This window comes from Phascolarctos cinereus, unplaced genomic scaffold (assembly GCF_003287225.1).
Source record: "Phascolarctos cinereus isolate Bilbo 61053 unplaced genomic scaffold, phaCin_HiC Scaffold_4;HRSCAF=312, whole genome shotgun sequence".
NCBI classification, from domain to species: domain Eukaryota; kingdom Metazoa; phylum Chordata; class Mammalia; order Diprotodontia; family Phascolarctidae; genus Phascolarctos; species Phascolarctos cinereus.
Window position 1 is genome coordinate 492,226,481 of NW_027555847.1, and position 26,688 is coordinate 492,253,168.

Here is a 26,688-nt window from a genome sequence, read left to right on the forward strand (position 1 = left end):
CGGTGCGTTCTCTGGGGGCGCACTCCTAGCTCCTAGGTGGGTGACAGTGACCAGGTGTGTCCCACCCTCCTAGAAAATAATGGTGCTTCGGGCCAGGCTGGTAAGTGGAGTTTAGGAAAGGCTCTGGGAAGAGCTCACTGACCCCTCTTCGCCTTTTCCTCCTCCCCCAAACGCCCACAGGGCCACCTGGGACCGTGACGTCCCCAAAGAGGGGTCCTTGGTTTGCAAGCTCCGCCTCGCTGCTTCCTTCTCCTCCTCCTCCTCTGGGGAACCACCTCCCCCATATCACCAAGCCTAATGGGGGTCTGTAATTGGGGAGGGGAGGCCCCTGGAGAGGGCGCAGCGCCTGGGACCATGCAGCCTCTGCCACCTTTCCTATCCGAAGGTTGGGTCCGCCCTGCACGAGGGTGTTAATCTGCTCCAGTGCGGCCTGCAGCAAGGGACGAATGACTCTAGGAGAGTGCCCTGCGGGCTGCACACTAGGGGTGGGAACAGTGCGTGCGTTTCCAGAGCCATGCAGGTATAGGCGGAGTTGCGCTGAGTGACGCGACTGCTTAACAGCTGCTGCTTTCCAAGACAGAGGCTTCGACTTGCGGAGAAGAGAAGATAAGAATTTCTGGCGATTGCCTGGAGAAAGAAAGCTCCCCATACACAATCCCCGCCGCTTGTGCCTCCCAACAAACTTATCTGGCCGTGGGAAGAAGAGAGTTATTAATAGGAAAGAGCTCAGGCAATGTTCTGAATTCTTTCGGCTACCACTGGCCTGGGCTGAATTTGAATCCTTTTTTTAAAAAATGCGTGGGGTTTTTTTTGACATTTTTATCACTATTTTAAAAAATTAGTTAATATTTTACTTGCCCCCAATTACATGTTAAAACAATTTTAACATTCCTCTTTAAAACTTTGAATTCCTGTTAAAAAATTAAAAAAAATAAATTAAAAAAACCCTTTGAATTCCAAATTCCTCCTCCCTCCCCAAGCCCCTTTAATTTTGCAGGCAAGCAATTAGACATAAGTTATACATGTGTAGTCATGCAACACATTTCCATTTCATGTTGGGAAAGAAAACATAGCTCCCCCCCAAAAAAAAACCCAAGAAAAATAAAGTTAAAAAAGTATCCTTCAATCTGTATTCAGACACCATCAGTTACTTTCTCTAGGGATGGATAGCATTTTTCAACGGAAGTCCTTCAGAGTGCTTTGGCTCATTGTATTGCTTAGAATTGCTGATCATCTTACTATATTCAGTTATTTTGTACACAGGATATTTCACTTTGCCTCAGCCCGTGTAAGTCTTTCCAGGTTTTTCTGAGAGCATACCGCTCATCATTTCTTATAGCACAATAGTATTCCATCAGAATGACATACCAGTTTGTTCAGCAATTCCCCAATTGATGGGAATTCCCTCAATTTCCAATTCTTTGCCACCAGAGAAAAGCTGCTATAAATATTTTTGTACGTATAGAGCCTTTTTAAAAAAAATCTCTTTTGGTTTACAGACTTAGTAGTATCACTTACTATTTTAATTGTTTATCTAAATTAGCAAAGAATTCTTTCTCCACCTTAGCTCATTCTAGGAACTGAGTCAGGAGTGTCTGAAGAAAATAACTCAAGTTATTAGGAAAATTCTAAGTAGAGCCTTAGTCTGCCTCTACAGTGGAAAAGTATATGCTTTCTCACAAAGTCCAGGTTTTAGAATATTTGGAAGCATATGAAGTTCAAAGTGAGAGTTAATTAGTATTTGTAGAAATTGCTGTGCAGGAAGAAGTGTCTGTGTGATCCTTCTTCGTTCAGATTCTCTTTTCTCTCTCCCTCTCTCCCCCAAGAAGTCCTTCCAAACTCCTACCTCCCACTTTTATGCAAATCTGATTCTCCCTAAAGGGCCCAATTCAACTCTAGAAGGATACACTTGGCTCTGTACTCCATCCAGACCAAGGCCCTCCTGTTTGGCATTTAAAGCCCTACATAAACTGACTCCAGCCTAGGTACTAAGTGCACTTATTACAAGTTACTCCCCTTTACAGACCCTATGTTCCAACCAAAACTGACCTGTTTTCCATCCCGTAGGAGATATTCCACCTCTCTTCTTGCACACTCTAGCCCCCATGACTGAAATTCACTCCCTTCCTTAGCTTACTTCAAAACTTACATCAAAAGTAACATCTTTCAGGAGACCTTCCCTGAGTACCCTAAGCTGCTCATGTGCCCCTCCCCCCATGCTCTGAAATAACCTTTTATGTACTTTGAGTATATTTTTCATTTACTTTTCTGTATATTGCTATATTTATATATTATGTATAGTATATATTTTGTATATACTATTCTGTATATTATTGCTTCCTTGCTCCCCCATAGAATTTAAGTTCCTTGAGGGCAGAGATTATTTCAATTTTGGGTTGTTCGTTTGTTTGTTTTTTGTCTTTGTATCTTCATCACCAAGTACAGTGCCTGGCACATACTAGAGTCTAGCAAATCCTTTTATCAAGGGGATTTGTTCTGTGAAGTTTGGATTCTGTCAACGGGCCACACTTGAGGACCTAGAGGGCCACATGTGGCCTGGAGGCCCAGGTTCCCCACCCCGGTGCTAGACGTTTCATAAATGCTTGCTGATTGATTTCTCTTGTTCCTCTGAATTCAAAGTATTTATTGTCTGTCATTTGGTGCTTCATTAGATATTGCTCATTACATTTGACTAATTGTTATCTTCTATTTCTGTCCTGTTCTTGTATTATTTTTTATATGTGTATCTTTTTTTTTTTGTCCTAGCAGTGTATTATAGAGGAAAGAGGGCTGGTTTTAGTATCGGAGGAGCTAGGTTAAATCCTAGCTCCATCATTACCTTGCATAAATCACCTAATTTGTCTCTGCCTCAATTTTGTCATTTGTAAAATCAAGGGTTTTTATTAGATGGTCTGTAAGGTTCCTTCCAGCTTTAAATCTGTGGTACTATAAACTAATATTTAACCTGTTTGATGATACTTCTTTATGTCCTTTCTACAATAGGTACTTAAATATTTAAGTGAATGAATGTAAGAATAATCCCTAGATCCATTATTCCATTTCTTTTCTTTTCTTTTCTTTCTCCTAAAGAAAAAGCCAAAGATATTGGTACCACTGAGTGGGATGCTCTTTCACTATCATCAAGGCAACGCTTCTGACCAGAAGTGCAGTCCTTCCTTACCAAAACATTGCCTAAGAAGTATATTAAGTTCCATTAACTTAGCATAGTGCCAGGCACATGGTGTTTAATACATGATCTATTATCTAATTTCTCTTTGTAATCTGTGCCTATCTATCTGTCTGTCCATCTATCTATCATCTGGCAGCTAGGTTGCACTGTGGTTAGAATGCTAGCCTTGGAGTCAGGAGGACCTGAGTTCAAATTCAGCCACAGACACTTCCCAGCTGTATGATCCTGGGCAAGTCACTTAATCCTGTTTGCCTAAGCTGCTCATCTGTAAAATCAGCTGGAGAAGGAAATGGTAAATCTTTGTCAAGAAAACTCCTAATGGTGTCACAAAGAGTCAGACACGACTAAAAATCATTGAACAACCATCTATCGTCTGTCAAGAATAGGTAGCTTTATGCCCTTCTACTTGAAACCTGAACCCAAGACTCCTATTTTCTTGGATTCCCATCAAGTGAAGGAAGACTGAACTTTCAGCGTATGAAACAGGATTTTTTTTGGGGGGGGGGGGTGGTTTAAAGTTCTGTTTGACCTTATCTGACCCTTTACTGCTTCGAGTTCAACCTTGTATTCCTTTTAGTTAAAGGGAGTAGTACCTCAATCCTGTGAGTTTCAAGAGGTCAGTACGGCACCTTGGCATCCTGGTGTTAGAGTCTGGGTTTGCAGTGCAACATTAATGCCCAGAGGGGTAGGGAGTAATCTTCTGGTCCCAGGCCAGGAGTAGCTGAGAGGACTCATCTGTCTTGGTGCATCTGGATTTGAACTTGGTTTGAACTTTGCCAAGAACAATGTTATATAGAAACAAGTATGTAGAGACAAGAGTGTGTCCCAGTGTGTCTTCAAAATAGAGCACTAACAAAATACAAACATTCCCCTCAATAACTCTGGGACCTAATAGTTTGTAATGGACAAACTTGTGGCCTTGCTCTTAATAGATACTTAATAAATGTAAGTGCTCAATAATTGCTGAATTTGATTCATTCACAGCTACTTATGAAGTTCTTAAAAACTAAATTTTTAATTCTTATCTTATCATAAATGTGAGGTCAGTGGAAATGGTTTCCATCAATGGCTCACACATCACTCAGTAAGTCTCAAAACTGGTTCACTGGTTTCCATAAAAAAGATCTAAATGCACTAGAATTATGAGAGGTTAGGTGCCCTGTTGGATCCTCGACCTCAATATGTCCCAAACTGAACTCAGGCACTGTACTAAGGGCTCACTTTCGTATTATTTTCCTATAATTTCACCACTATTATTCTTCCTCCCAAACAGAAGTGACCTCCTTGATGTCCTTTAACCGTCTACATCTAATGTTACCAAGTACTACTGACTCTAGCTCCAGAATCTCTCTCACAAATGACCATTTTTGGCAATGGAATCCAGGTCTTTATCACCTGTTATCTGGATTATTTAGATTGCCTCTCTACTTCCAGTTTCTCTCTCAAATTTATCCTATATACTCCTGCAAGGCTAATTTTCCTAATACACTGATCTAATCCCATCTTTCCAGTGACCCACCAAACAATAACCTAGTTCCTTATGGTAGCATTCAAAGCCCTCCATAATCTGCCACCCACCTCTTTCACACCCGCCTCCCCTCTCCCCACAGAGTAATGTTGTACAGTTGTAAATTCACTGATCCATGAATATCTGTTGCTCTTCCTTTCTTTGTGGTGTCGACTTACACACTTGTCATACTTGGAACGCCTTTCCCCTCTGCTGAAATCTTTACCAACCATCTTTCAAAACCTAGTTTATTTATTGTCTCTTCCGATTCTCTGCCATCCTGGGCCAGGAATGTTCTTCCTCTCCTTTGGACTCCCATGAAACTTTGTGCCTCTCTTAGGCACTTAGGTGAGTTCAACCACATGCTGTTAAAACTCTTAACTGTCTATGACTCAGTTGGTAAATCTCCAGGAATTGGCTGGAAGCACGCAGATTATAACTGATTTTTCTAGAATTAAACAACTATTAAGTGTCAAAGGTGAGAATTGAATTTAGTGGGAAATTTGGGTTTGTCAAAAGCTTAATTCTATGGCCTTTTTGCTTGAATGTTACCCATGCATTAAACTATATGCAGATATGTAAAGGAGCTGTGATTGTGTCCTGAATGAGTCTCCTAGCTTTCTTCAAAGGAAGCTGAAAACGCCCAGTCAGTGAATTAGTTGATAAGGCCTAGGGAGTTGCCTGAGGCACTTAGAGGTTAAGGGACTTCCATCTGGTCCAACTGTTAGAGAGAGTCAGAGGCAGGATTTGGCCCTAGGTCTTTAACCATTAGCCTGGGGGTAAGGGGGATGGGGGAGGGTGGCTGAGGAAGTCTTGTGACTACTTACCATCTTCTCTTTTGTTTTGTGGTTAGTTAAGTACTTGTCTTTAAATTCAGAAGCTTCCAGAGAAAAGGAACCTGCTTATTTGTGTGTTTCATTCATTTATTTATTGGCAGCTGGTGGCACAGCTCTGGGCCTGGAGCTGGTAAGACCCCAGTTCAAATTCTACTTCAGATGCTTACTAGCTGTCTGACCTTGGGCAAGTCATTCAACGTCTGTTTGTCCCAGTTTCCTCAACTGTAAAATAAGAATATGAACAGCACCTTTCTGGCAGGATTATTGTGAGGATCAAATGAGATAATATTTGTAAAAAACACTTTGCACTCTGTCTGGCGTATAGTAAGTGCAATAAAAATGCTTATTCCCTTACCTTCCCTTTATTTACCTTGGTATCATTAGTGCCTTGTACATAGCAATCACTACATGTATGTCAAAAGGTTCCATAAGATTGAGGACTGGAAGGCACTTTAGACATTATCTAGAGTCTTTATAGACTGCAGGAGGTGTGTGAACTTGGATGGGAAAAACAAACAAACAATACCACATCTTTATTTTTACTAACCTTTGGTTTCCTTTGGGATACTATGTAGTTTATGCAATTAATAATATTATTCTGAATGTTTTCACGTCCTACTGGGAAATGAGAAATACAGGAAATGGGATACAGAAGTCTATCCTGCCCTACAGGAAAATAGAAGGGGAAGGGGATAAGAGAAGGGGGGAGAGATAGAAGAGAGGACAGACTAGGGGAAGGGATATTCAGAATGCATGCCATCTTGGGGTGGGGGGAGGGGTGAGATGGGGTGAAAATTTGGAACTCAAAAACTTGTGGAAGTGAATGTTGAAAACAAAAAATAAATAAATTTATATTAAAAAATAAAAATAAAATAAGAAAAAAATATTATTCTGAGAAAAGGTCTGTAGGGTTCACCAGCCTGCCAGAGGGGTCCATGACACCAAAAACATTAAGAACCTCGATTCTAGTCCAACTTTTTCATTTTATAAATGAGAAAACTGAGGTAAAGTGATTTGCCAACAGATGTTAGTAGCCAGGCTACTGGGATTGAAAATCAGATCCTTTGGCTCAAAATTCAGTGCTCTTTCTACTAATGTTTAATACATTGAACTGAGATAGCTCTACAGGGGCAATAATGTTTTATGGTGGATTTTTTTTTTTTGGCTATGTATATGTCAGGTGAATATAGCAAACGATGGAAAGCTGCAGTCATCTAAATGTGTCCATGATTCATGATTTGAGCTAAATGTTCTCTCCTAATCCCATTGGTTTTTTTCAGTTATCTTTAAATGGAAAGTCCATTAAATTTTTTTTTCATTTTTAAGAAGGATTTAGTTTTCATTTCACCACAAGACATTTTTTGTTTTTATATTTGTGTGTTGTTGTTTTGTTTTGAAGGGAATCAGGATTAAGTGACTTCCCCAGATTCACACAGCTAGTAAAGTATCTGAAGCCACATTTGAACTCAGGTCCTCCTGACTCCAGAGCTGGGCTCTGTCTGCTGCACCACCTAGCTGCCACTAGGCAACTTATTCATAAAGAGAGATTGGAATCTTGGTAGTCTCAGCACTTGGTTATTTTTCCAAATAATACTCATTTTTGGAAACAAACAAAAATCACATCTTAGCATAAAATATGACTGAATATTTAGAGGAGAAGAGAGAGATAATTCTACTTTTTCTTGGATTAAAGAACAAAACAGAAACCTGTAACTTGCTTTTTAAAAAATGTGATCCTTAGACTGAAGCAGTCTCATATATCTGTGTCCTCATTTGTCGTGTCTTGTCAATTCTCCCTCTATTTTTTTTAAGGCGGTTGGGGTTAAGTGACTTGTCCAAGGTCACACAGCTAGTAAGTGCCAAGTGTTTTGTCTGAGACCAGATTTGAACTCAGGTCCTCCTGACTCCAGGGCTGGTGCTCTGTCCACTTTGTCACATAGCTGGTACCCTCCCCCCCCAATCTATTTTCACACCACTATAAGCCTATTCTTTATCCTCATTACTTCTTACCTGGACTATTGCAGTAACCTCATTGGCTTCCTTGTATCCAACCTCTTCCCTTTCCAATCCATTTTCCACACACCAGGTAAATTTATATTACCAAAGCACAAGTTTGTCTATGTCACGCTTCTCTTTAACAAGCTTCGGTGGTTCCCCATTGTCTTTTAGCTCTTTTTTTTGGCATTTGAAGATGATATGCTATTATATGCTATCATGTGATATATCCTGGTTCCAGATTTCATTTTTCCACATGTAATGAGACTTTGGATTCACTCCCTCAAAGCAAAGGTAGCCACATTACCCCCTCAGGGTTCGGTGCCTTGGAGAGGTTGAGCCTGACTTATTTAATGTGGTCAGCTTGAGGCTTTTCCATTCCAGTGTATGCTCTGAACTGTTAACTGCCAGTAAACCCCAATTCCATTTAACCAATTAACATTATTTAGCTTTTACAAGAGGATATCTACTGAAAAAATATAGCAAAAACAGAAATACAGGTGTTTTCCACTAACATCGGGGGCATACACTCCTCTATACCATTGTGAGAAATAATTCATTTGGACCCCTACTCTAGTCCAATCAGTATATTATTCTACATAAATCATATAGGGATAGATTCTTAGAGTGGAACTCAAACTTTAATGTAATGTTCATTACTTGTTTACCAAGTTGTGAGGCTCACTTGCGCAACCACAAGAATTCTGACAAAGATGTTTTCATTGTGTTTTGCTCAAATTCCATGTCCAAACCTAGCATGGGTGGGATGCCTTGAAGCTCTGGAAAGTCCCCCAATTTATTTGAATGCCTCTGGACCTCTCTCTCTTGTCTAATGTAAGTGACCATCTTACAACTACTTAGTCAGTGGAGATGCCCCATACTTCACCCAACCTATGATCCCCTCCCCACCACACCCTGTATGTCATTTTTGGCCCTTGAGAGCAAAGTCTGTCCACCAATGAGATTCTGTATTTTGCCATGCCTCTTTTGCATATTTGAGGATCAAACCCTATAAAAACAAGGTACTGGAAGGAGGAGGCATCTCAGATCGTGAAGACCTGAAGTCCACTTCATTAGAGGGGACCATGGATACTTTAATAAAGTGCCATTGGCTCAGAGCTCTGCCTCAGTTTCTCTTATTATATTTTGGACAATTTTAATCCCTGTACCATTTTGGTTCCTCGGGAGGGTGGGTTCAAACTTAAAGCAGTTTCTAAATAGCATTCTGTCCCACTAGATTCACTTCCAAATGTAGCATAGCTGCTAGGTGATTCTTTATTTCACTTACCTGTGACCTGAAGGACATTTCCACGTGGAGGTAAGCCAGACATAAAGGCCATTTTGGAAGTAGGCTCCTCAGCCTATTCCACTTGGGGATTGCACCAGCCAAGCACACTATTCATGTTCACTAGCCCCTATTACACATCTGAAAAGAAGAGAAAAAGAAATTTTTATAGGTAACTATGGCTCTCTAACAGATAGTTTTTTCCCTAAAGCATATAAGAAACTCAACATGTTAGTTTGCAAAGTTGCCCTGCTTACTTGTGTCTGTCTGCCTTGACACTTTATTTTGTTCTCTTCTGAGCATTTTAACATAACTCAGTGATGTTCTTCCTTTTTTTGGGGGGGGAGGGATCTCTATCACTCTTGCCCATTCTCACTCCCCCTACCCCATACTACTACTTTTCTTCATGCAATATAGCTAGCTTACTTTTATCAGATAGAAGTCATATGTTTATCTACTTTAATTTCATAAGACACTTTAAAAAATAATATATCATCATCAGATATATACTTGCCTTGACACTTTAAGTATTTGTGAATATTTTTCTCTATGGATTCATCTTCTGCTGACCTAAAACATGACCCCTCTACAACTTAATTGTTGATCTACGAGAGTTTTTGTACTTTTAGAATTTACCAACAGCCCAGAGATTGAGCTTCTCTAAGGTTGGTTAGGCTAATCCTTGACCAACTGATATACAGCCTGTCTCTGAACTTTTCCAAGTTCAAAGGACCTAACAGAGGTGCTATGCTAGCACGTTTATTGGAGTTCTCTCCTTCTGTAATCTTAAAAAATTTTGTTGAAGATAAATAAACCAATAAAGGATTTCCCATCACATTTAGAGGCTACTTAATCTGTTTGCTGGAGGTTTTCAGAAGGAGGTTTGCCCAATGATTGAATGCCTATGTAATATATAATGAGAAGTCCCATGAATAATTTGAAATTTTGACAGTTATGTCTTTTAAGAGGAATGTGGAAGGACAGGGCTAAGCCAAAGTTTTTAAAACCCCTGTCATATTGAAACCAGTGGATGTATATTTAAAATAACTTAGGGGCTGAGTGTTGCAATCTCTTACCTTGCTCAGTGTTCCACGAGTAGGGAATCTGTTTTGACAAGAAAGGCAATCCTGGGACAAAATATTCCAAGGCAGTGTTAAAAGACAATATAGGCATCTTTATCCATTATGTAGTTTAGTCAGAGTATTACACATGAGGTTGACCACAAAAGGAATGGAACAAGAAGGTACACTAGGATCAGGGCTATTAGGAAAAAGTAACTCAGAACACAAGCTTTATTGACATTGGGTCAGCAGCTTCCTCTCTCTGAGGGAGGGACAGACAGCATTACTATTTAAGTTGTAGAAAAGATTTAGCTGGAGTTGAGACGGAGCCACCTGGCATGATAATAGCACACACTTTAAAAGCACTTTACAATTCACAAAGGACTTTTACTTTGGAAAACTTATGAAGGATGTAGTACAAGTATATTAATTTTAATTTTTATTATTTACTTCTTCAAAAAATCTGTGAGCATTTTGGGTCTTCTCTCCTTTGGGGCAGATCGCAATCCCTCTATCTACTTTGTAGATGGTAATTGTGAAGACCTATTCAAAATAACTTGGAAACTACATTGCAAATTATAGATCAATAGATACATGTGGATCAAACCCTCAATTCATTGACATTGAGAACTCCCTGTGAGGGAATTAGCTTTATCAAGGCAGGTCAATTATTTTATAAGGGCTAAGAGCACAATCTAGGAAATGTCTAAATTTAGAAGTAGCCAAAGGAAGAAAATCCAGCAAAGGAGGTAGAGAAGAAGCAGTGAGAGAGTTAGGAGGAGGAATGCTCATTATATTCTTCCTCAAACCAGCTTCCCACGCACCACTATTCTCCCAAACACCCAGATTCAAGATGTTGGAATCATTTTTCATATACTTCATGTTCCTTATCCCCAACGTCCAATCAGTCACCAAGTTCTATTCCTCGGTGAGGGCAGGTTAGATTATTTAGATTGTGGCTGGAGAAGTACAGTGTAGAATAATGAAAAGAACATTTGATGTGTAATTGGAAGACATGGGTTCAAATCTTGGTTTTCCTGTCTGTTTGACAGTTCATCTTTTGGATGCACATATGTCAAATGGAGATTATATTGTTTTAATCATTAGGAGATAATAAGCTCAGTTTTATGCATGTTGAGTATGAGGCACTGGGAGGACAACCTAGGATAATTTCCATCAGACGACTGGAAATTGGGCCTTGAGTTCTGGAAAGAGGCCAAGGCTGGAGGCATCAATTTGGGAGTCCATATATAATAAAAATAAACAAATAAATAACTGTCACTTATATAGTGCTTTAGGGTTTGCTTATATTATCTCATTTGATCCTCAAAGTAATCCTGTGAACTAGGTGCTATCATTATCTTCATTTTACAGATGAGTCAACTGAGGCAGAGAGAGGTTAAATGACTTGCCCAGAATTGCTAAAGTAGTAATTGGCAGCTAGGCAGTGCAATGGATAGAATACTGGGCCTCCTGAGTTTGAATTGGGCCTTCTGAGTTCGAATTTGACCTCAGACACTAGCTGTGTGGCCCTGGACAAGTCATAACCCTGTTTGTCTCAGTTTCCTCATCTGTAAAATGAGCGGGAGAAAGAAATGGCAAACCACTCCAGTATCTTTGCCAAGAAAACCCTAAATGGAGTCATGAAGAGTCAGATACCACTCAACAATTTAATTCAGATATTGCTGACTCTAAGCCCATCCCTCTAACTGCAGAATGGACAAATAAAGTCTCTGAGTGAGAAAGACTAGAGAACTAGTGGCAGAATCTAGGAAATGCCTGAATGTAGAGGGTAGCAAAAGGAAGGATCCATGAGAGTTAGGAGAAAAGCCAGAATGGCTAAGGATAAGGAGAGAATATTTTGAAGAGGTTAGTCAAAAGTTCCAAATGCTGGAGCAGCTAGGTGGCACAGTGGATAGAGCACTGGCTCTGATGTCAGGAGAACCTGAGTTCAAATCCGGCCTCAGATATATAACACTCATTAGCTATGTGACTTTGAGCAAGTCACTTAACCCCAATTGCCTCACAAAAAAGAAAAGCTCCAAATGCTGCAAATAGTCATTCCTTAAACATTTATCAAGCATGTATTATGTGCCAAATATTGTGCCAAGCAGTGGAAACATAAAAAGAGGCATGCCTTCAAGGAGCTCACAGTCTAATGGACAGATGTAACAGTGAACAATTCTGTACAAACAAGCTATATATAGAATAAATAAGAAACAAAAGAACTAACAAATGTTGGTTACTCTTTGAAATAGACCTTCAGGATATAATTAATTCATAGCAAAAAATCAGTGCAACAGATGGAAAAAGTGTAGTCTCAGCCACGAAAGTACACCACAAAACCACTCCCACCCGAAAGTGTGAGGAATACCCACAAAGCAGGTGAGTCACAGGGCCTGATTGCGCCACCCATCTCTCCAAGACAGAATACACTCCCTATGAGTTAAGCTGATAGTAACTACATTGTCTCTAGTCCCTCAAAACCTCAGGATTTTTTGTTTGTTTGTAAGGAAGGAGATTAAGGGAGTTACTATAAATTATAAAACAAAATCTGCTACAGCAGATAATTCAAAATTAAACATCTTTGGAACCAAGTGATGTATAGATTTTCTTATTTTTATAGGTCTTATGCATGATAGCCTAAATGTGTTATAACATTAAGAGGTTTTGTAGCCTTAATGAAGTTTCTGTTATCTGTTTATTATACATGTAAATACAATATAATACTAAAAGGAATACTAAAAGTCAATCTTATCCTTAGAGTAGGCAACCAAGAAGACTGTTATTCTCAGAAATATTCCTCCTCCCCACCACTGATCCTGAAACTCCAAAGTTAGAGCTCAATTTCTTTAACTTAAGTACATTATTAAAATGTAAATGCTTCTAGTAGGAACATATTTAAATCTGTTGTAAGTCATCTATACCTCAATATTAATAATTTGTCAGATAATTTTCTTAGTTCAGTTTTTTTGGGGGTTGGGAAAGACAGTAATTGGAGGGAGAGAAATCAAGAGTGCACTGGGTACCTGTGGGAGGTGGGGAAGGAGTGCTACTGAAGAGGGTAAAGGGGACAAAACTATATGGTACGAGTGTATAGGAGGTGTCACTGAAGACAAGTTTATCCTTTAGTATAATTTCCCCTCAGCTAACATTTGATTAATATTGCCTTCCTCAAATATGCGCTATCCTTTACACCTTGTCTTGAAGTGGGGAGATAGTAAGAGAATATAGCAGAAAATCAGTGTAAATTAAGAAGAAGGTATGTTTGAAAGATAGCTTTGTACATGGGACAGAGCAGAATCAGGACACATGGGTTAAAGTCTCACCTCAAATACTTGTCAGCTATATGATCATAGATAAGTCACAATCTCAAAACTTCAATTTTCCCATCTCTAAAATGGGAATAATTATATTTGTACAGTGTTTGCAAAAAAAAAAAAACCAACAAAAAACAAAACTGCTTTGCCAGCTGAAAAGTGTTATATGAATTGTTAGACACCAAAGATCCTGATTTGTTTTTAAATTTAAATTCTGAGTAAAGCTATGCATAACAGAAATTGTTTCTGGAAATTCTTGAGCCGATAAGGGCAATGCCTAGGTGATCATAGACAGAAGTGATTATTTATTAGCAGTGGTGCTATAAAGGAATCCAACCCCAAGCCACATAAGCACACAGGCTTGGCCAGGTTGTATGGGAAGAATAAGCATTTACTGAGAATGTCAGGACTAAGAGAGTCACTGCTGACTGGATATGATTAGTGGAGATGGAGTTACTTTGTTGAAAAAGGCTCAAAAGACAGAGCTGAGATTAGTTTCCTGGTAGTTATTTCACTTATTTGACATGAGAAAGAATGGAGTTATTATTTACAATGACAAGAGTACAATAAGCTGGTAGCTTTGGAGGATGCAAGGATGACATAGTTGTGTTGCCCCATCCTGCATAAAAGTGATGATGGCAAACTCCTTAGGAGGAAGACGCTAAATAAATCCAATATCATGAGACAAGGACCCAAATATGCCAAATTTCTAACCCCAGCCCCCTCACTTTGAAAATTCAATTATTGGGGGAGGGACTAGATTTGATATTTCATATTTACTTAATGTTATTTAAGGGTTTTTCTGGGGCAAGGTAGCAATGAATTATTATTTATGCATGGGTATTTTCTTCTTATAATGAATGCAAATAAATATATAAACATGAAAAGTGATATTAATTTTTCTGCCAAGTGTCTGTCACAGCTACCCATGCAAAATGAACTGGAAAATTATGTCAACTATGCAAATGATTTAGGCTGAGGACAGCTTTTGCCTCTATTATCTATTCTGTATATTTAACTGGACTGATCCTTAGAGTTTCAACTCTTTTCTCACTTTCTGTTCTCTAACAAAAGGCAGGCCTTGGGACTGGGTACAAGCTAGGCAATAGAGTGAAATTACTCTGGATAGTTGAGAATTGACTATAATCTCAAGATAGTCAACTGGCTTGTGCTAGGAGTTTTGTGCTTAGAAGATCCCTTTTCTATCATGATTAACATTCATTGTTTACCTAGCACAGAAACTCAGTCTTTGTTGCTAGGCAGTTGTTTGTTGGTTTCTCATAATATCCTATCGTTAGAATTTTCCTAACGAGATGTCTGGCTAAATGGTTTTTGAACTTTATCATGACTTTGGATAGAGTCACACCCTTTCATGCTGAGTCAACTGCGATAAAGGTAAATCAACAGAACCTGCTGGTGACTAATTTTTCAATGGCCGCGTGGGAAAGAGGAAGAAAGTATATCCAGTTAATTATCTTTTTTTCTAGATTTTTAGTAGCATTTATCTGAAGTCATGGGTAAATTTGCTGACCAGCTCATGTGTTAAATGGTGTAGAAAGAGTAAAAACAATGATTTCTGCAAAAATTTGCTTTGATGATTATGATGTTACCAAACTGGGTTGATGAGTTGGCATTGTTTTGATATAGCACATAATCATAGTTAGATTAAATGATTACCTGCCTCGAACTTCCAATGGTTGGAAGCATCAGCAGTGAATTAGTGTCCCAATTTTTCCACATCCCAGCTAATATTTGTCACTTTCCCCTTCAATCATTTTAGCCAATCTGATAGGTATAAAATGATATCTCAAGGCTGTTTTAATTTGTATTTCTCTAATCAATAATGATTTAGAGCATTTTTTCATATGACTATAAGTTGTTTTGATTATTTCATCAGAAAACTGCCTGTTAATATCCTTTGACCATTTATCAATTGGAGAATGACTTGTATTCTTATAGAGTTGACAGAGCTCTTTATATATTTGAGATATGAGACCTTTATCTAAAAAAATCTGTCTATAAAAACATGTATAATCATCTTTTTTTCCCTATTCTACTAAGTTATGGAAATGCTTGTTTTATTTCTTAAGCTCAGAATAAAATAAATAAAATTGAAAAAATAATTGGAAGCATCAATCCATAGATTATATTTCATAATTCCTCTTAATTTAGTGAGGGTGCAAGAAAGTTTGCCAGCAGTAACACTGTTTGGATGAAGGTCTTTTGTTAATAGGTTTTTAGATACTTAAAATTCATCAAGATACTGGACCACAGACTGAATTTCTCTTTATTTTTATTGCTTTGTCTAATAGAGAAGAAACTCAATGACACTAATTCAATTCTATGCAAAGTTGGCCTTATGCCTAGGGCCACTAGGTATCTACCTAGTGTTATGATTAGTAGGTCTCTGGGAAAACTCCCTCCACAGAATGGTTCACATGTCATACTTTTGTTTGTCCCTGAAATTTTACTACTTAGCTCCATTTTTTCTGGGGGGAGGGGGAATTATAAGGCATTGTCTACCATTGAAATGTTTATCCCTTGAAGAAATTATTAAGGTGTTCAGACCCATTTATAGCTTAGTACTAATTTAGCTTTTCCAATGATTACTTAGCTAAGGGCAGTTTTTGATCAGTGAGACCACAAAGAGAAAGACCATTGGGAATGTGGGAGGAACTTGAATAAGAAAAGGGCATTAGAAGGAGAAGTTAGAAGAGTAAATACAAAGTCATATATATATGTGTGTGTATATATATATGTGTGTGTGTGTGTGTGTGTGTGTGTATATATATGTGTGTGTGTGTGTGTGTGTGTGTGTGTGTGTATATATGTGTATATAGGTAGATAGATAGATAGATAGATAGATAGATAGATAGATAGATAGATAGATAGATAGATATGTATAATAGGGTCAGGCTTGCTTCAGTGGGCTAATTAGCCTTGTACCAAGAAGTACTTTGTTCTGTGGCCACAAACTTCACCTCTACCTTTGGGAAATCATTTTGTAATGGCTGACCATTTATCACAAGGGAAATACAAGAAAGCAAGAATGCTTCAACACAAGCCATCATTACCACTAGTTAATGTCCTGCTGAGGTGGACAAATAGCATCATTTTTTTTTTTGAATGAAGTACAGGACATGTTTTTCAAAACATTTTGCTCAGTCTTTATGTCCTAGATATTTTAAGTCTGCCTGGAAGAAACAACAAAACTTAAAAAAACCCTAAAATTCTCTCAACACATTGTAAAATGAAGGGGGAAATTAATAGCTATCTAGTGTATTTGAACAATGCAGCTAGGTAGGCTAGAAAATTTAAGCACCGCGCCCCATTCTATTTGGAAGCCTTATATCTGCTTTGCCAGGGAAAATGAAATCCAGAATTGTCTTTCATCTAGTGATAGATCCATGGAAATAGTCATATCAAATGATTCAGAAAAAAAGACGCTGCTTTTCCATCAATTGCAATTTTAGCTAAATGATCTCCATCCATCAATCTTTATTTGCATATGTAGACACAGACCAAATATTTTAATTTCAAAAGTCCCTACAAAGAAGCATCTTCATCATCACAGTGAAAGGACAAGGAGAGAAGGGCAACCCTCCAGGGGCACTTTCAGTAGTTAAACCACTTTTATTATTTTGTGTGTTTATTTCAGAAATAATTATATTTTGAGTCAATTTAGTTTTAAAAAAATTCCCAGGGCTTTGAATGGATTTATTATCGTATGAATAGAGACACAAGTTTAGCTTATGTTGGTGCTGGGAGTAAAATAGGAAGTTATAGAAAATGGTTACTGAGAAATCCAGCCATACTGTGTAACCAACAATTTCTTCAGCAAAGATGTAGTGCTTATTGTATCTGTTAACAATGTTTTCTTTGCTCATTATTTCCTAGCATAATACTCAAGGGCAGCCATGACTCCATCCTGACAGGCACATGATGTTTTCACATTCTTGAAGAGTTGCTGGAACAGGAGCAACATGTTTTAACCTGTTTGTCAGTCCAGGTACACTTATGTCAATTCTAAAGTATTCCATATTCCCGGTCCTATGTATATACCTGGCTGAGTGTGATGGATTTATTTATATTATAGTATGATGAGAATAACATTAGAATTGGAGTTAGATTATTTTCTAGGTTTAAGTTCCTGCTCCGACAATTTCTATGTGACCTTGGATAACTATTCTCTGAACTTCAGTATCCTTGTCTGTAAGATATGTATAATACTTCTTTCACTTTTCACAATGTCACTATAGGAATGTACTTTGTAAATTGTGAAGCTCTAAGTAAATATAAATTATTTTTATTATTATTGTCTGCCTTCAAAGAATAGCCAGTTTCTGGGAGGAAAAAATAGTTTCAAAGTACAAATGATTGCTATAGAATGTTTTCATATCCATTCTCAATGAAGTTCTATTCAGATACATTACTGTGACATAACATTGATGCTGGGCTTTCAGAGGCTTTGCCAGAAGAAACAAGTTCTGGGAGGTTCCATGATGCTGGAAAGGCTTTGGGTACAATCTAGAGAACAGACTGAGTCTAATTCCTGAGGACCAGCCTATTTATGAATGGAGGGGCCCATCTCTTTAATTCTAACCTTGTCCTGCTGACGTTTAACTCTTCAGGGAAGAGTTAAAACTGCAGGTGACTCAAATAGTAATGGAAAAATTCATAGCAAGTGCATGTTATTGGTGGGGTCACTCTCCATCATTATTTCACTTGAAAAGTGGAAGAAAAGATGACTATCAAGGGGAGTATGACTAGGAAAGGATATGGGTTGGTCACATAGTAAGAGTGAGATAGAACAGATGAAGAGAATGAGTGCTTCACTGGTAGCTTTAAATTATAATTGTTGTAGTTGTTTGTCCTTTTTGTGATAGTTATACTTGTTATTATTTTTTAAAGAACAAAGCTTCCAACATATTGGATAGTTCCTTAAGGCAATATATAAATATATATACATATATATATATGTATATATATATATATGTATACACACACACACACACACACACACACACACACACACACACACACACACACACACATATATATATATATATATATATATATATATATATATATATATATACAAAGATGAAAAAAACACAGGGCGAGAGATTGTGTTTTGTGAAAGTGGTTGGAGTAATAATAGCAACTACAATGAAATTTTTAGTTCACTGACATTTAAGTGAGTGAACACATAAAAAAAGCACATAAGTGAAGTATTGGGGGTCTTAGGAAGATACTCTTGATCATGACTGGGAGGATTGATTTCTCTGATATCCCTAAAGAAAAGAGGTCTACTTTGGCAGGAATTGTGTTAAATATTAGGATTTCAAATACAAAAAGCTAGACTTTAGGGAGCTTGCATTCTAATAAGAGAAGACAGTACAGAGAGGGAAAGACAACTTTAAGGTTTGCCTTTTTCTCATTTGATACTTACAAGAGCCCTGAGAGGCAACTACTACATCTATTATTGCCTCCATTTAAAAAATTAGATTAAGAATTTGGGTGTTTAAACAGTTGAGTACTCAAAAAGATCTGTCTATGCATCCAAGTATTAATATCCACTTATAATCCTAAATATCATAGCTATTAAATAAATACCATTAAATATATAAAATGTTATGTGTTGCCCATTACATTTTAATTAAAAACACTGTTGTGTTCTTATTTTATTATGAAAGACTAGGAAAAACTGAGAAAAACAGATCTTTAAATCCTTTAAATACCACATTTTTGCTTCTTCTTATTATTATCATTAATGGATACTCGTGTTCTGAAATGCAACAGATACCTGCTCTTCATTGTGTCATGCCAAACTAGTGACACGAACACAAACAGCGTAGATTTCATAGTAACATAATAATAGTAATGATAGTAATAATGATGATGATAGCTAACATTTCTATAATGCTTTAAGTTTTGCAAAGCACTTTGCAAATGTCTCATTTTGTCATTTTCTCTAATAATCCTGGGAGGGAAGTACTATTAATAATAATGATAGCTAACATTTGTATAATGCTTACTCTGTGTCAGGCACTGTGCTAAGTGCATGTAATTATTATCTCATTTGATTCTCATAAGAATCCTGTTAATAGGCACTATTGTCATCCCCATTTTACAGATGAGGAAAATGAGGCAAACAAAAGTTAAGTGACTTACCCTGAGTCACATAGAGTAGACAGAGGCCACAGTCAGAGGTCAGAGTTTAATTTGGATCTTCTGGATTCTATGTCCAGAGCTCTATCAACTGTACCATCTTGTTGCCTTAATGGTTCACAGGAATGGGAATATGAAAATACAATGGTTCCATGAAATATTTTGTTTGTAAGTTAAGATTTTTACAAATCTATTGTTAGAATTTTATACCTACTCTTAGTTTTGCACAGTCATGTGGTTTGACCAGGCTATAGCTTAGGATATAGCTTACATCTGGGGATTCCCTAAAATGGGGAAGTAAAAAGGCACTCGTTGTGCAACATGAATCAGGTATGGGACAGCAAATTTATTACCACACACAAAAGAAATACTAAACACAGAAGATTCACAACACACATTAACAGAATGACAAACACATTTCAGCAACTGCCATTGGAATCTGCTGGGAGGCTGATAATTGAACTTCATCAGAACATAAAGTAATTTCCAAGACTAAGCATTTTACGTTTTACCTTGGTTCTGCGCTGTCCAAACAACTCCTGGTATATGCCTATTGAGAAAACAGTCCGCCCTGGACTAATGCTCTATATCGGGAGCTGTCTTCTCCAAGAGTACTGGAGTAGTTTCTGGGCACTCTGATTGAATGGGACCCAGGACCTCTGGACTTGTTGAATTCACAAGGCAGCCTCTTAACCTGGATGTGTAAACCATGGCACTGTTACTTGTTTGCCCAAGATCAAGACAGGACAAACACACAAAAAGCAGCCCAAAACCAGGCTCAGGCTTGCCTAGACAAGCCATGTTCTTCAGATGCCATGTACCTATGGCAGTAGTTAGCCAATAAGAGGTGCTCTTAGATGTGGCAAGGGGACTTGATTTCCTTCTGGCTCCCTTGTAGGGACTTAGAGGTTTTACCCTTGACCCCTTGGGACTTGGAATCTTGCCCCATCATTATGAAAGCTGAGATATCTTGTTTCTGTGCCATTTCTGTGAGGTCAGTGTTTGTTCACTCACGTAACCTGGGCTTGTTGTTCCTTTGAGAGTCCTATACTGTGCATATTGTGCTGAGATGGGAGAAGAGCTGGTTCTTATCATCCATAAGTTAACCCCATTTGAAATCAGAACACCTAAGTACCCATTACTTTCTCTATTGTTTTGGCCAGATTGTACAAACCAATTTAATCTTCCAAATTAGTTCTGGTTTCTCCAATCCTTCAGTAGTTTATATTGTTCTGTGGACTTTTCATAGTTTCCTTTATTGCTTTTTAAGTTATGGAGCCCAGAATTATCATTGTGTCTTCAACTCATCAAGTAGTTGTTCAGTGCCCAGTGCGGTATGGTGGAAAGAACACTGAATTCACATTCAGTTACTGGGGACCTGAGTTTGAATTCTAAGTTTGACATTTACTGCATGAGACCTTGGTCAAGTCACTAAACCTCACTAAGCTTCAGTTTCCTCTTCTGTAAAATGAGGGAGCTTAGACTAGATGATTACCTTTTATTTTTTAGACAACTGAGGTTAAGTGACTTGCCCTGAGTCACCCAGCTAGTAAGTGTCAAGTGTTTGGACTGAGGGTGGAGTTGAACTCAGGTCGTCCTGACTTCAAGGCTGGTGCTTTATCCATTGTGCCACCTAGCTGCCCCTAGATGATCTCTTCTAGATCTAAGTCTATGATTCTAAATAGCAGGTACTGTGTGAGGAACTAGAGATATAAAAATTAAAAACAACAGCAACCTACAACCCATTCCAAAATGAAATAGCCCTTGTCCTTGAGAAGCTTATCTCCTACTGGGGGCAGTAGGGTTCAGCCTTCAGTCCCCACGTAGAAGAACACTACACCAATGGGGAAAGAAAGCTGGTCACCATGGAGACATGATCTGCATATCTCAGCTGTGTTTATATGCGCCCTGCTCATCTGTACAGCACGGCCAAGGCAGTGAGTTGACAAGCATTTTATTAAACTAGGCACTGGTACTGTACTAAGTGTGAAACTTATTAAGAAAGGCAAAAACAGTTCCCTCTCCCACCCCTCAATGAAATCACATTTTAATGGGGGAGACCAGATTGTCACAACTCCCATGTTCTGTTTAGGTAAGGAATAGCTGCTCTTGGATGCCTACCAAATCCAAGAGGCTAGTCAAAGCCTGTATATTAAAGAGCAAGAGGGTGGTCTCTGGGTTCCAGTATACCATATTTGCTTACATTTGCTCTATTTCACTAATTTTTCATGCACTTCAGGCATCATTGATTGACACAAAAACATTGTCATTTGGTGTTTTCCTCAGTGCATAGAGATTTCCCATTCCCTTCCCCAATCCCAAATAGGAATTTTATTCCCATGGATTCTAACTCACTTCTCCAACTTGCAATGAGATTTCTGGATGCTTGCAAAACAAACAAACAAACAAAAAAAAACCCGAACCTTGCAAATGGAATAAAATAAAATAAACCAAAGGAAAAGAGAACACTCAAGGAGTGTCAAATGTCTTACATTATGCTTGAAATGTCAGCAAACCCAAGTTTGGGAAAAGCAGAGAAAGGAGATCTGGATTTTTCATAAAAAATGGTTCAGCTTCAGATGCCTGAAATTTATTTAAATTATTGTTGTTACTTTCTTCTGAATTTTTTTCTCCCACAGACAGTGTTCCTGCACATATGAATAGGTCATAAATTGGAGAGTTTCCGCTTCACCTTTTGTAGTATGAAGGAGGGAGACATGTCCTTACCTTGCATTTCTTACTTTCTTGGTCATTTCAAGTTGAATCTTCCAGCTCACCAAAAGCAAATAGTAGTTTACCCACATAACTGGGCCAGTACTAATTTTCAAAAATTAGGGTAATAAAACATTGATTTTATTCTTCTTATTCCTTGTGCTTCCAATAAAAATGGCAAATGGGTTGTTTTTGTTCACCCTTCATTCTCGACAATGACATCAGGAGGGTAATGACTTGACTTGCGAATGAATTGGATGTGAGTTGGGCAGAGCTATGCAAATAGGTAACATTTTTTATACTTACCTTATTTGCAAGTCTGAATTAAAAAATGTCTTTCTGTAGCATCGGCTAGACTGTTTTGACAATGATCAGCATTTTTCTTTTTAAAACCATAGGGGTTCTTTGAATGCAATCCACATCCAGTGCAAAAGCATCTGGGTTTGATAGATTTCTCTAGCACAATAGGAGTACTTTCTCTTCTTTTTCTTTCTCTTCCTATTTTTTTCACCTCTATGACACATTCCCAATGGAATGTCAGGGTTTTGCTTAAAGGACAGATTGCAAAAAAAGGAACCACTTTTAATATCCACAGCCAATCATAAGCTCCTGTCTTGACTATCCCCAGTATGGTCTGAGCATGAACAGAGGCTGACCTATCCCTATCCATGTGCCTGTATTTTGCACAAATGTCTCCCAACACTAAGAGATAAGACAAACTACTTTGAACATATGCTGTCATTTTTCTCTCCAAGAAGCTCAAAGTGCTACTGAAGACAGCTTTTGATGCCTGCAACATATTAAGGCATAAGAAAGGGTGACAGTGAAATATTGGGAAAGAGTGAAATGTTGATTTAAAAAAATCAGATTTAGTTTCAGTTCTCTCCACCCCCAGTGGCATACTCTTATTTTCTTGTAGCTCTGAGTTCAACAATCATGATTTGTGGATAATGCTTTGATTTATATCAAATAATTAAGAAAATATTCACAAAACAGAAATTTGGCAAAAATATTTTAATATAACAAAGTTCCATTGTTAAAGGATACACATTTACTACTTAGAATTAATAATACATACAAATAAAAATATTAAATTTTTTTCTTGTTTTCTTTACCTCAAATTTTACTTTGGTGAAAAAAAGTACCAAAATAAGAAACATCTTAGTGTTGAATTTAATTCAACATGGAAACTCAAAGAACAGCACTTTTTCAACCTAAAACATAATTCATCTTAATTTTTCACTTATATAAACATCTTATTTAAACAAAATTCCACTCCCCACAGCAAACAGAAACCTTTCCCCCCAAGTATTCATAAAGCTATGGAATCAGAAAGGACCTATAGATCATCTAGTCCAACCACCTAATTTGCTGATAGAGAAACTGAGGCAAAAGGAGATGTGGTAAGTCATACAGCCAGTGAATGATAGAGTAGGACTATGATCTACATCTTTGGGTTCCTAATCCAGTACTCTTTCCATTATGCTATACAAATTCCTATTGTTTTTTTTTCTGTTTCTTGTTAATGTAATAAAACACATTCTTACTACATAAGAAGTCTGATATTCTAGGATTAGGAAGGAGGTAAAACTACCCCAAAGGTGCATAGATAGACGCTTTGGCCACTGACGAAAAATGGTGCACTTTTATATACATAATGTCAAAGCTGTGTGTTCCCTAGGCCCAGTTTCTTTTTGACAGTCTTCCCAATGGCAGTGCTATGTCAGCTTTCTCTTTACTACTGCTGTTATATCCGTAGTGGCCCTCTTCTGCTTCAAGGTAAACCACTTCTACCTCTTTGATGAAAGAGTAGGGCAGATATGATGCTGGAGAAGACATTCAGTAAATACTTATCGAGTTGCACTGAATGTCTTTCACTTATTCAACATTCAAACATTTATTAAGGGCCACAGGAGAGAGAACTGCAAGGTGTCCATTCACCTGTGTTAATTGTAGAGTTGGTGCTCTCCTACAGAGAACAATTCTGTAATTCCATAATAAGCAGTTCTCAATTTCTGTTACTTTCCATTGAATCTGAAGGAAGTAACAAAATATCTGCTGGACTATGTCTAGAAACTGAGGAGTAAAGCAAATATACATTTTATGAAAAACGAGAAGTTATGGAGCTTTTAGGGTCTCAAATAAGGTAAGAATATGCATAAAAAGGGTGGGCTATGCCAGTCTCTATAATCTAAAGGTTGAATTTCTTGAATGAGTGGGAAGGCTTGAAAAACTAAGAGAACAATATTCAACTTCATGGCAATATGCTCTAACCTTTCAAAGCTCAACTCACCCACCTCTGGCAGGGCACACAATTGCTGCATTTATCATAGCTGTAGAGCTAGTGCTACTAGCATTTAAAAAGTGATCCTTGTTGATGCCTTGCCACATCCATGTGATTTATCAGAAAGTGATCTGGTGATAAGTTTTCCTGAAAGGCTGTTTAGGATGCCAATGAATATGTCTATCATAATCAGGGGCCACCTACTATGAGAATACTCATGTCATCCCCATTATGTGCCAACCACCTAAACAGATGACATCTTTCCACTAACACTTTTTAAAAAATGGAGCCCTTTTCCAAAGACTTATTACCATACTTACCTCTCACTATGAGAAGTACTTGAAGCCATAAATGTCAAATATAGAATGGAACCTTTGGGTTCTTTCAAGGTGATAGAATATATTAGCTATTGCTCACAAATCAACAACAGTTTGCTTACACACTTCTAATATTTCTTAAATATTTCAGCATGTCCTTAGTATACAATTTGCTTATTTTCTGATAAGTATGGGAGATCTAACAAAAGCTCAATGCTTAACAACGGTGGTTTCATATATCTATTTTGCACAAATGTCTCCCAACACCAGAGATGAGACAGACTACATTGAACATATACTATTATTTTTCTCTTCTAGCAGCTCAAAGTGCTTCTGAAGACAGCTTTTGATGCCTACAATATAGTAAGGCATAAAAAAGGGTGACAGTCAAGAAGAAATCCCATTTTTCCTGTCTTGAAAGTTGGGGCTGAACTCTCTTCCAAAAAAACATTGCTTTGGAAATATGAATCTACTAATTTTGTCTTCATCATTTTTTTTTTGTTAGGACCTCTAATTTTGTTAGGTTAAGGAAAGCCTGGTCTAGAAACTCCCTCCACCAACACATATGAGCAACTTGTTTGTAACTTAATGTCTTAGAGAGTAGTACGGGTGACTATGAACTAAACGGACTTATCCATGATCATAGAGCCAGTACATGTCAGAGACAGAACTGGAACCCAGGTATTCCTGACTCTGTGATTGTTCCTCTATGTACTATGCTATGTTGTCCTTATTGGCATTACAAAAAGAGAATGATTCAAAACTTCTTCACACAGTTTTGCTTGGTGAAAATGTTACTAGGTTTCTTTTTGATGTCAGAATCCGCATAATTCGAGTATTGTTTTTATATCAACCACAACAACATATTATTGTCTGAGTTTAAGAATTTGGGTCATAATCCTAGTCATTGGATAAAAACAGCCAATAATGTCTTTGGGCTATGTAATAGGACAAAATGGCCAAGTTTTGTCATTATTCCGTTCCAATTAATTTTGGTTATATCAGGCGAGAACATGGATCCTCTGTGCAGGTCACATTACATGACCCTGCCAACTGAGTAGAACCATGTAAGGTGCCTTGAATGCCAGAAACACTTGAAATGGGGCAAATCACTCTCTCTGTCACTGTCACATTTTCTGTGAGCCGAGGATCAAAGACTACACTGGAAGGCTGAAGGAATGAACTAGAAGCAGTATAAGACTCAGTCACCAAGAAATTGCCCTGGAGCAAAGGATCAGGTATTGGAATTGCAGGCTGCAAGATAGACCCAGAAGCAGAGAGAGTCGAAGTTTCATTGCTATAGAAAGTTGATCCTGTAGCAAGTTGACAGGTAACATTGGTGGTAGGCTGACAGGTAACATTGGTCGTAGGCTGACAGGTAACATTGGTAGTAGACTGACAGCTAACATTGGTGATAGGCTGATAGGTAGCATTGGTCGTAGACTGACAGGTAGCATTGGTGGACATAGCAGATGCTGACAGTGATCCAGGTATTTCAGCTATACTAATGTTTGTTTTCCCAGGTACCTGAGAGAGTTTGGTTTCATCGTCGATACCCATGCTTATATCTGCCAGCTTCTTAAATTTTGGCCCTAAGGAATCCAAGAAGCTGTCATCAAAATCATCTGCAATAAAACTACAACAGCCTACGGGAGAACTAGGAGGTTCTACTCCTTCATCATCATAGATTAAGAGGCAGTCACTTATTCCTTGACTATCATCTTCCTCTGAGCAGGCAAATGCTTTCTAAAAACAGAGAAAAGTAGAGAAAAATGAAGCATTTAAAAAAAATTAATTTGATCACATGATGGTCCTTGTTATGTTCTCCAGGGTCAAGCAAAACAACTATAATCCATCTTATATAAGACAACCCTTCAACCTTTGGAGGACTGGAATGATATTCTTGGTATGCAAATTATATTTCAGACTTCTTTGCACCAACTCTGGTGCTGTGAAACAGATGTGGTTAGTATTTACCTCAGATATGCTACTTGTCTGGTTACCAAGAAA

General features: G+C 37.9%; 1 protein-coding gene and 1 long non-coding RNA gene across 2 annotated transcripts in view; one reads left to right on the plus strand and one right to left on the minus strand.

Annotated features, from left to right (window-relative positions):
- Positions 1 to 9: 9 nt before the first annotated feature.
- On the plus strand, positions 10 to 26,341 carry LOC110212530 (uncharacterized). Its single transcript, XR_002325698.2, has 3 exons — positions 10 to 100; positions 17,092 to 17,203; positions 26,202 to 26,341. It is a non-coding gene; the product is annotated as an uncharacterized LOC110212530 (long non-coding RNA).
- The window catches only part of DSG3 (desmoglein 3), a 50,685-nt gene continuing 47,136 nt past the window's right edge, over positions 23,140 to 26,688 (minus strand). The window contains exon 16 of the mRNA XM_020992561.2: positions 23,140 to 26,424. Coding sequence (XP_020848220.1) covers positions 25,675 to 26,424 — 750 coding nt within the window. The 3' untranslated portion in view covers positions 23,140 to 25,674. The remainder of the gene's footprint in view (positions 26,425 to 26,688) is intronic.